At 34.6% G+C, this 12,160-nt stretch overlaps 1 protein-coding gene across 1 annotated transcript; it reads left to right on the top strand.

Moving 5' to 3' along the window:
- Window positions 1-321: 321 nt before the first annotated feature.
- LOC139846833 (fructose-1,6-bisphosphatase, cytosolic) lies at window positions 322-3,744 on the top strand. Its single transcript, XM_071836366.1, has 12 exons — window positions 322-646; window positions 978-1,025; window positions 1,121-1,195; window positions 1,274-1,335; window positions 1,436-1,502; window positions 1,635-1,748; window positions 2,225-2,311; window positions 2,518-2,588; window positions 2,674-2,739; window positions 2,961-3,047; window positions 3,213-3,288; window positions 3,490-3,744. Exons 1-12 carry the CDS (start codon window positions 488-490, stop codon window positions 3,598-3,600), a joined length of 1,023 nt encoding a protein of 340 aa, XP_071692467.1. The 5' UTR covers window positions 322-487; the 3' UTR covers window positions 3,601-3,744.
- Window positions 3,745-12,160: the final 8,416 nt, after the last annotated feature.

Below are 12,160 nucleotides of genomic sequence, written 5' to 3'. Positions count from 1 at the left end.
AAAATTTAAAGGGCCAAATTGCAAATTCTACTTAGTACGAGGTTGAAAGTACAGAAGATTAAAACTTTTCCTCAACTCCCGCTACCTTCCATTTCATAGCCGAAGAAAGAATCAAGTCTTTTTTGTTTTAAACTGTTATCCTGTGTCTGTACGTGATGACCTCTAGCGTCACCCTCACGCCGTATTCTGCCACGTGTCAGTTAAACTTCCACTGACATCAGATAACCTAATCCCATTATCCTGCACAAATGACTCATACATATTTAAATGTTAAAATATCATCAAATTGTATAAATAAATTTAAAATTATTAATTTAATATATTCTATTCCTCATTGAATTGCGTGATTTTGTCAGCCGATGAAATTCAATCTTCTTTAAGTTCATCTTGTCTTAATCCTAATTTCTGATCTAATCTAAGAAATATAAATAATACTCCTATACACAAACCCTAGAGTGTTGCCGGAGATCAAAGTAACGAAGAAAAAATGGATCACGCCGCCGATGCTTTTCGTACGGATTTAATGACGATAACTCGATTCGTGCTGAATGAGCAATCAAAGCATCCGGAATCACGTGGCGATTTCAGTATTTTGCTCAGTCACATTGTTCTTGGATGCAAGTTTGTTTGTGCTGCTGTTAATAAGGTCATTTTTCATTTTCCTCTGTTTCAATTAGCTGCGTTCTGTTCTATATCTGAATCTAATTGATATTTCACTCGTTATTTTTATGGCCTTATACGCTAAATAATTAATAGTTAATTTATACCGTATTCGATCTATTTAGACACCTGAATTGTTGAAGCTATATATTATCAGAATGATTTTCACCTGATGAGGGATTTGGACTAGAATATTAGGTACTTAGAGGACTGATAACCAGTGATTAAACTTAGTGAAATTAATTTAGCAATTTTATAATATTGCTGATTGCAAAATTTATATGCCAAAACTAATAGTTTGAAATTTGTTTGTACAGGCAGGTTTGGCAAAACTTATTGGACTTGCTGGGGAGACTAATGTGCAGGTACGTTATCGAATGAACATTATTGTTTATGTTTATTCATCTTGAATCAGTGATGTGAAAGTTATTCTATTATGCACGATATGTTGTCGTTGTAGGGAGAAGAGCAGAAGAAATTGGATGTTCTGTCGAACGAAGTTTTTGTGAAGGCGTTGGTTAGCAGTGGCAGAACAGTGAGTATTTGTGAACTTTCTTTCACTTTTATTTGTACTGATATCCTTTTTTAACTGTTTTGCTCACTATTCTGTCAGTGCATTCTTGTTTCTGAAGAGGATGAAGAAGCAATATTCGTTGAAAAGTCCAAGCGTGGAAAGTGAGAGAAATTTACGTCCCCCTTTTTTATTTCCTTCATGATCTCTAATCTATCTTATTTTTTTATTATTTATTTATGAATTTATATGCAAATTATGCAGGTATTGTGTTGTTTTTGATCCGCTGGATGGATCCTCTAACATTGACTGTGGTGTTTCCATTGGCACTGTATTACATCCCATATGAACTATTTAACTTTTTTATATTTATTTATTTATTATCTTTCATGTTTTTTTTTTTTTTTTTTTTCCTTCATATATTTGATATGGCAGTGTGATAAATTGTCTTTCTTTAATGTAGATTTTCGGGATTTACATGATTAAAGATGGAGGTGAGGCATCTATAGAAGATGTACTGCAGCCTGGTAAGAATATGTTGGCTGCTGGATACTGCATGTATGGTAGCTCTTGCACGGTGAGAAATTTTTTCGTTCTGATGCATTTATTTAAGTATCCAGGTGGCAAAATGGGTAGACTGGGTTGGGTGGGTAACAGGTTCATCGAAAGGGGAATTTTTTGATATGAGCCCCGTTGACATGAAACGGTTTTTTTGTAAGTCTATTAGTGTTTTTATTGTTAATTTTTAATGTAGCTAGTTTATCAAATATAATTACAAAAGTAAAGGTTTCAATAAAAAGGTTATTTAGATGGGTTAGGAGGTTTTGTTACTTTTGTGCTCTCAAAAAAAAAAAAAAAAAAAAAGAACACTTTGGGTGACCATATTTTACCTGTTGGACCCCAAGACTAGATGGAATGAAATTACCATCTGTATACGATCGGATTATGTCATTTTTTGTGTGGTTGAGAACAAATTTTTTCAACAAAAGTTTAAAGTTCTAAAATTTTATCTACTTAGTTTGAGTACTCATTGAGAAATACATTTGTTTTCAGCTTGTGTTAAGCACCGGATCCGGTGTGAATGGGTTTACTCTTGATCCATCCCTCGGGGAGTTTATACTCACCCACCCAGACATTAAGGTATGCCATTTCCAGCCTTTTATTCGATAAAACAATATACTTGTATAGTACAAATTCTTTCAGATCGATCATCATTCTATATCATTAAAGTTAGGCATCGTTTTATACTTTTAAGTTTATCTCAGTGATCATTTTTCGTACTGCTAGTCTTTGTTGCTTCACGAGAACACACATCTCGTTTTACCTATTTACCATTTCCTATTCAGATCCCAAAGAAAGGAAAGATATATTCAGTTAATGAAGGAAATGCTAAGAACTGGGATGGTCCCACTGCAAAGTACGTCGATTATGCTTACCAATTTTTTTTTTTTTTTTTTTTTTTTTTTTTTTTTTTTTTTTTTGTGACATTTTATGAATTTCAGGTTTGTGGAAAAATGCAAGTTTCCCACCGATGGTTCATCTGCAAAATCTCTAAGATATATTGGAAGGTATATGCATTCTTCATTGTTATGGCCAAAATACAATAACTTTTTCCAAACCCATTATAAATGTCATTATTCAGAGTCCTTTTTGTTGGTGGTATTATAATTAATTAATTATTATATATATAAAAAATGGTTAAAGAAATAATGTGAAAGGGTTTTTGAGTAAAACTTGTTACTTCTTGTTCCATGTGGCTTTAATTACGTTTCTTTATATTTTGTTACAGTATGGTTGCAGACGTTCATCGCACCTTACTTTATGGGGGTGTCTTTTTGTACCCTGCTGATAAGAAGAGCCCAAGTGGGAAACTAAGGTACATGTGATTGAACTAGGTTATATGGTATTCATCTCTTATTTTTGTCAAAATGGCCCAAATGGGATCCTAAGGTGCAGCTAATAGAACTTGTTATATGGTATTCATTTAATTATTATGTTAACACGGTTTGTGTTGCCACTTGATTTCATTGTATCGAAACAGGGTTCTCTACGAAGTCTTCCCGATGTCGTTTTTGATGGAACAAGCTGGAGGACAGTCGTTTACTGGGAAGGAACGGGTAATTGCAATTTTAAACACCTTTTTATTGACGTTTTTTTTAGTGTAGTTATCACCTAACCTTAAGTTGTATATTGTATATATACTGATTTAATTATGTAAACTATATGGTTATGCGATCTATATGAATGAAATGAAATGAAAAGATAGTTGCTTCTGAAAAACCCGATAAATATAAATCTAATGTGATTAGACTATACAGGCACTTGATTTGGTTCCTAAGAAGATACACGAACGATCTCCCATATTCCTTGGAAGCTATGATGACGTGGAAGAAATAAAAGCGCTGTATGCAGCTGAAGAGAAGGCATAAATAAAGATGGAGTAAAGCAAAATTAAATTTCTTCATGTTTGTTCTTGTGCAGTTGTTTTTTCGGTTTATAAAACCATGCTACTTTTCGCCTTTTATTATTATGTAATAAAATTGCTTCATTTTATATAGTAGCCTTTACATGTAGACAGAACCAGAAGTATCAACTGCTAGTTAGTTTCAGTACAATCTATCTATTAAAATTAAAATCATCATAATAATGCTTATCATATGCGGTTACGCTGCCACAAGAATTAAATCGCTTGCATTAGTTTACAACATGAATAAATCATCGTAGTTGATATGACCATCATCCATTTAGCGTTTATATTCACTTAATACCTAAAACATATTATTAAATTATGTCGTTTAAATAAACCTGTGATTTCATGGGTCATTTCACTAGTTATATTCTAATTCTTATTTACATTTATTTATTTACATTTATTTATTTACATTTACATATATACTAACACGCACTTAGAATTTTGTAATTTTAGTTATTTAAGAATGTAGTTTTAAGATTGCTTTCACACTATATTCTATAATTTCCTTTTTCTTTATCAATTTTAAACTAAATTATTTTCCCACTTTTTTTAAATTAACTCATATTTTCTTTCTTTCAATAAATTATTAAAAAAAAATTATACTAATAGGCACTTAGAATTTTGTAATTTTAGTTATTTAAGATTGTAGTTTTAAGATTGCTTTCACACTATATTCTATAATTTCCTTTTTCTTTACATTTATTTATTTACATTTACATATATACTAACACGCACTTAGAATTTTGTAATTTTAGTTATTTAAGAATGTAGTTTTAAGATTGCTTTCACACTATATTCTATAATTTCCTTTTTCTTTATCAATTTTAAACTAAATTATTTTCCCACTTTTTTTAAATTAACTCATATTTTCTTTCTTTCAATAAATTATTAAAAAAAAAATTATACTAACAGGCACTTAGAATTTTGTAATTTTAGTTATTTAAGATTGTAGTTTTAAGATTGCTTTCACACTATATTCTATAATTTCCTTTTTCTTTATCAATTTTAAACTAAATTATTTTCCCACTTTTTTTAAATTAACTCATATTTTCTTTCTTTCAATAAATTATTAAAAAAAAAATTGTTTGTATTTTTATTTTTTATCAATCTAATGAAATTTTTTTACATCAAGTGGATGACTAGAGGAAGTGGTAAGTTCATAAGTTTGTAAGAAAAAATACCCTAAGTTGGAATCCTCTTGCCTTTTTTTTTTTTTTCCTTTTTTTCGCAATTTTTTTCTCAATTCTCACTCAATATTAGTTTCATAAAAGACGTTGAAATGTTCCACCGCAACACGCATCCCATTAGGTATCTTTGATTTTTTTAGAGAGTTAAAGAAAACACTATAATGCATCATGGTGTCAAAAATATCGTATTTTCATAATTTTCAAATGTATAACATTATGTATGTATTTAATAAGTAGTAAAAATACACATAGACATTTTTTTACATAGATATCATCTGATACTACAAACAGGTATGAAACAACGTGTATCCAAATGCAACCGCTGCAACGCGCGGTCGAACTCTTTCTGGTTATTATTATTATTATCCCTATATACTAAAAGTCCCCCAAATCTTTGTAGTTTCAGTTTTACCGAATTGTCGTTTCCAGTTTGCGTTCACACTACAAACAGTCCCTCAAATTCTGCTCAATTTACACAACAGCCCCTCAAGTTTACACTTTTGCAGGGGTAGAATACGTAAATATATAATTTTATTAAAATAAAAGAAACTATTTCCATCCGAATTTTTAACGGGCCCTATCTTCTCGCTCGGTGCGAGTTAAATTTTTCCGAGACCACCGTTCAACTCGAAAAAATCTTACGAGCACAACGCGACTAATTATACGCGGAACGGACATCGTTAAAAAACACTAAATAACGGGCCCTATATTCTCTCTCGGTGCGAGTTAAATTTTTTCGAGACCACCGTTCAACTCGAAATAATTTTACGAAGACAACGCGACTAACTATACGCGAAACGGACATCGTTTAAAAAACACTAAATATTTCGGGCTATATTTCATACATAGACATACACGTCCAACAAACAACCAAACCTACTAGATATATTAGGTACCAAACAACGTATATCCAAATTCGACCGCGCGTTAAATACAACCGCATCAACGCACGGTCGAATTTTTTTTCTAGCTATTATTAATATTATATTATATTATATTATATTATTATTATTATTATTATTATTATTATTATTATTATTATTATTATTCATGAATAAAACACTTAAGTGTTATTCCTTGTTGTACTTAACTTGACCTTCAAGGCAAAGACATTCGAAATAATTAATTATCACTTGTTGCACAAGTTAACTTTGCCTTCAAGTAAACAATTTTTCTATATTTGAATCTTTTTTCACAGGTAAAATTTGGCTTCTAAGAAATTCGATCTCTCTCATTTAGTTTATAGTTTTCATATCTCAACATGAAACCCCATAAATATTATTATGTTGTTAATTTAATCTATCTATTACTCCTGATATAATATATATTGATATTGATATAATATATATAGATATAGATATAGATATATAGAGTATAGATTAATTAATAATTAAAAGAAACCTAAACTAAACTTAACCTACAAGAAACCCTAGGAAATTAACAAAACTCACAAACGGCCCGGTGGGCTACACAAAACTAACTTAACCTAAAGTCCTACACTATAGTCTATATATAATATAATTCGGAGTATTAATATTAATAACCAAGTCGGCAATTTATTTTCCGTCGAATTACTTTTTCTCTTCTTCATCTAGTCTTAGGGTTATCAATTCACTAGAGATCGAAATCTTCAGATTCCGCTCAATCAAGCCACCCTCGTCACCATGTCTTCATCATCCGACTGCATTATTGTCAAAACTAAGGGTGGAGATACGTTTGTAGTTGCAAAGTGGCTTGCGTAAGAGAGAGGCTTGAAGCATATGATTGATACAGGTCGGGTTACAATTTCTGATTACAATAGTTCCGATGATGATTCAGAGAAACCAACTGGTGGTAACAGAGTCCCTATAATGGAGGTTAAGAGAAACCAACGTGAAGTTATTGACAATAAGCTGCCAGCTGGATCCGTGTCGTTTTTACCTAAGAAGATAAATATGTTTATATGGAGATTAAAGCTAAATAAACTTCCAACTCGTACAAATTTAGCAGAACGTGGAGTCGCAGTAGATTCAACTGAATGTCCATTCTGCCAAAGCATACCTGAAAGTTGCGAGCATCTGTTTACTGCATGTAGGTATGTAACACCTATTTGGTGTAGTTTTCAAAATTGGTGGAACATCACGGACCCAATTCCTAACAGTGTGTCTGATGCGGTTAGTTCGACAATTTACTTGATTGGTACTGAGGATTTAAATATGGTTCAGTTGGCTACTCGATATGTTCTAATGTGGACTGTTTGGACATGGAGGAATAGACTGGTGCAGTTTTCAAAACCACAACTTCGAAACGCCATTTTAAATGAAGATATTCTGGAAAACATAAAGATATCAGCTCACTTATGGATTTCAAAAAGAAGACTTATAAAAACATTGCCAGCTTTTGAGGCCTGGAGATTGAACCGGAAACAAGTTCCAGCAGGAGATTAATTTATCAGTTGTCATGTTGGATTAAACTATTAATTATTAATCAGTTGTCTTGTTGGTCTAATACGCGCGATGTTATTATTAGAGAATAAGAAAATTTTGTTATTTTTAATTATTAGATTAGATTATTAATTATTACTCCAATTATTATATTTTTTATTATATTATTATTATTATTATTATTATATTATTATTATTATTATTATTATTATTATTATTATTATTATTATTATTATTATTATTATTATTATTATTATTATTATTATTATAAACTTAAAAGTTTTAAAACTTACAAAAAATTAGTGGGAAGCCTAGAGACAATCTGGGCCCCTACACCTCTAGCAATAGCAAAACCTATCCTAGTAAAAATATGAGCAGCAGCACCGGCACCAATATCTTGCGCCATCGAACTCTTCTGAACCCGCTTTAGCAAAGAAACAGCCTCCTTCTCTAATTCCCCAAGGGAAGAAAATGAGAAAGGAATGAAACCATAACCAATCGCCAGACAACTAGATTCGTACTTGACCCGCTTCCGACGAGCCGCATCAATCACAGCACGTCCAGGGACAAAGTCAGAAAGCCCAGACTGTGTCAAAGGAGAAGATCCTGTCAAGTCAACACAAACATCGCGACCACAATCCCAGGAATAAAGTAACACATCTGCAGGTCTGAGGGCCCTGTCGTTCCCTCCAGACAACCCAATGTCAACCTCCTTTCTCGCTGAAATCTCAGATCGATAACAAACATCAACAAGGGAATCCCGGACAATATTATGTCGATGCTTAATACCCACCATACCAGCACAAGACACCGCGTGATCCCCGAAAATATCCCCAGTAAAAACCCTTGAACAGGCAGAGCATGCCGTCGAGATAGAGAACAATGGAACACCTAACCGGTAGCACAACACACATCGGTAAGTCTTTGCGTTCATCGTCTGACCCAACCCCAAAATAGGGACTGCCCTTAGCCAAGCAGAGGTGTGATCACTCTGCTGTGATTTCCATAAGGCCGATTGTCGAGGAGATAACGAAAAAGTGGATTCTGCAGAAGCGGTAACCTTTGTGAAATAAACATCTGCCAATTTCTTCATGAGTATTGGGGCAGCGACGTCACTCGGATTACCTAAAATATCAAACCCAACTGTTTTATTAAACAGACCCAATGCATCTTCAAAAGCACGACCAAGACCAACAATACTCGCATGACGTAGTAGCTTGGTCTGCAATCCAGCAGACTGTAATCAAGAAGCCAGAAAAGCATAATGATGAACATCTCCCGCAGAATAAACACCAAGCCCTCCAAATGCAAATGGCAAGGTGGCAAGCCGCCACTGCCAATCACCAAACCCAGGCCCTGAAGCAGTAACAATACGCTCCAAGGAAGATCGAAGGGCTCCATCGAAAGCGCGTTGAGCCGCCTCAAATATACTAGGAGGACAAGTACGCAAGGAAAAGTAGAGTTTAGAAACTCCCGTACATGCCCTAAGCAACAACAACTCACACTGAGGATCATCAAGCTTAGCAACCTTATCCATAAGCGCAACGGACTTGGTCACCCTTTGCATCACCAGTTCACTACTAAAACCAGGATCGGAACTTGCGGGGGCCCCAAGCAACTTAACACCATTTAAAGGCCGAGCAATATTAGGAGGAAAGACACCTACTTGCCTGCTGCGAGGGTCCTCCGTAGGCCAGAAAATTTCTGTTTTTTCAACGTTGAGATGCAGCCCAAAACGAGGCCCATCCTCCATAATTAAATGCAAAACCTTCCCCACCACCAAAGTGTCCCCAATAATAGTACCATCATCCAAATACCACGCCTGAAGACAAACCTCAAAATTATCTCTGATTTTAGAAACCAAGGGTTGTAGGACCAAAGCAAAAAGCAGCGGACCAAGGGGATCACCCTGTTGCACCCCCTGAGAAGACCATAATGTGTGGTTCCCATAATACAATCTGGCTGGATTAGAGTAGCAAAATTCAACCCACCGAGAAAGGCTCGGACAAAGGCGGCGAACTTCACGTAACATGACCGTACGATCAACTAGATTGAAGGCATTTTGAAAATCAACTAATAACATAGAGAGGCCAACATCAGAGCCACGATCCTCAATCAGCCGATTCACAGCATGAAGAATAGCCTCACCACCTGAAGAAACACCAACACCAAACTGAAGACCATCGAAGTAACTTCCCAAAGACTGGCCAACCATAGTAGCGCCAACCTTCGAAACAAGACGTCGCCAAACAGTACCCACAGCTATAGGACGAAGACCACCGCCGGGCTTGACAAGCGGTGTGAGGGGAGCACTAGCAATATACTCTCCTAATTCCATAGGGCACCTTCCAGCTAGAAAGAGATTAACGACTCCGGTAATAGAGCCAACCAACTCATCCGAGACTGCCACAGCAGCACCACTCAAGCAATCCATAAGGTGTTGTGCACGTAAACCATCCCTACCACATGAAGTGCCCCGAGGAAAACTTTTAATCTGGCCCAAAACAACAGCAGAAGTCGTAACGAGGTGAAGGTGATCAACCGTCATATCAGGCAAGGATGGAGCGATAGAAGAAGGGTGCTTAGACAGCAAGTCCGCCAGTGTGGCGTCATTATAAGGAGCAACGCCTGATGAAGAAAGAACACGAGCTGCAGCGGTGTAATGGCCATCACAAATCTTCCTACGACACTGCTTAATATTACGCTCTTCCAAATCAAGGACCTCATCATCAACCACTGACAACATAGGAGAATCCTCTGCCAAATACTCCCTCACAAGCTGTAAACTCCCACCCGCTGTCCCCCAAGAGCAAATAGCACGGGAAATATTCTCTTCCTGATGCCGACGCTTTATCGAAGACCTAGACTCACGACAACTCCGTGTCCGAAAGGTTTTAAGGGTACAAAGGGGTAACACCAACAAAGAGACCCAACTAGAAATGTCATCAGGCTTAGAGATCACCTTATCAAGAGCACCTTTCAAAACCCGAGAAAACCCCAAACGACACTTGGGAGGGATAGACTTAACCGTGCGAAACCCCTTAGAGAACAACTGATCCAGGAGAGCCACGTCAAAACCATCGTTATGATCACGCACCGAACCATCCTCAATACAAAGTCGAGCAGGAGAAGAGGGAGCTAGTGGCTTGGAAAAATTATGAAGCACAAAACGAACAACACCATTTCCCTCATCGGGGGGCGGCACATCCGGGCCCCTACCATGACGGCACTTAGCACGTACCGTGTGTGTTTTGTAGCAAACACCACATAACCAAATCCCCATACGCCTAAAAGTAACATCAGCCTCAGTATAAACACCCAAATTAGAAGTAAGAGAATGTCGAGTTAATATTATTATTATTATTATTATTATTATTATTATTATTATTATTATTATTATTATTATTATTATTATTATTATAATATTATAATATTATATTATATTATTATTTTAAACCTATATACTAAAATGCGTGGCAAACGTGGTCGTTTCAGTTATTTCGTATTGTCGTTTTGAGTTTGCGTTCACACTACAAACGGCCCCTCAAATTCGGCTCAATTTACACAACGGTTCCTCAACTTTACACTTTTTCAGGGGTAGAAAGCGTAAATATATAATTTTATTAAAATAAAAGAAACTAATTTCACCCGAATTTTTAATGGGCCCTATCTTCTCGCTCGGTGCGAGTTAAATTTTTCCGAAATCACCATTCAACTCGAAAAATCTAACGAACACAACAGGACTAACTACGAGCGAAACGGACATCGTTAAAAAAAACAATAAATATTTCGGACTATATTTCATACATATACATACACGTACAACAAACAACTCAACCTATTAGATATATTAGGTACCAAACAACATATATCCAAATTCGACCGCGCGTTGAATACAACCGCATCAACGCGCGGTCGAATTTTTTTCTAATTATTATTATTATTATTATTATTATTATTATTATTATTATTATTATTATTATTATTATTATTATTATTATTATTATTTTGTCTTTTCAGCAGGTATTGTAACATGATTAAATTGTTTAGTAACATTGAATGATGTTATGTTATGTAAAAGCTTTTACACTAGGGGTGGTATCAAGATTATTCGGTGTTTTATGGTTGTAGTTTTTAATCCCTTTTTGATGTTAATATGTATATGTATATATGTATAAAGAATAAATGTATTAAGATACTGGCAAGTTGAAAGGTTAAGCAATTCTTGAAAAGGGTTTAGGTTGTAAAGGCTGTACTAAAGTATAGATTGAAATGGGTCAGGTCCAGTTGATCTGCAAATACTATTTCATTACTCTGTATTTAATTACGTTAACAATTTACATGCACAAAAGTAGTTTGAAACTTTGAATAAAACAATTTAGAAGCTTTTAGGCATTATAAATCACTCTCCACAAGTTTAAACCTGTTTGACACACGTTTAACCCGTTTGACAACGTTTTCTTTTTAACTTATTTTTCGTGGGATTAAGTATTGTCGTCGTTCTTCTTTTAGCTAAATTTTATAATATGACTTGTTTTAATATCATCCAATAAAGTACACAACATGAATTTGTTAATATGTTGTTAAATGGGTTGAAAATGCTATAACCATCAAGACTTTGTATTTCTGATTATGTGGGTGTTCTTTGTGAACATGACAGAATCTTCATACCAATTTAACTTCATAGAGTTGTAATCACTTGCATCCATAAATTTGCTTGAAAACAAAGGGACCAATGAGAACGCGACATGTGGCGTGAAAATCACATGTGATTGGAGAAAAAAAATCGAAAAATTTTTTTTTTGAAATTTTTTTTTTCGAATTTTTTTTTTTTAAATCATATGTGATTATGCATGTCAATCACATGTAATTGTAAACCCAATCACATGTGATTATGCATGGCAAA

Source organism: Rutidosis leptorrhynchoides, chromosome 5 (assembly GCF_046630445.1).
Source record: "Rutidosis leptorrhynchoides isolate AG116_Rl617_1_P2 chromosome 5, CSIRO_AGI_Rlap_v1, whole genome shotgun sequence".
NCBI lineage: Eukaryota > Viridiplantae > Streptophyta > Magnoliopsida > Asterales > Asteraceae > Rutidosis > Rutidosis leptorrhynchoides.
Note: the sequence above shows the minus strand (reverse complement) of the source record. Positions and strands in the feature narration are given on the sequence as shown.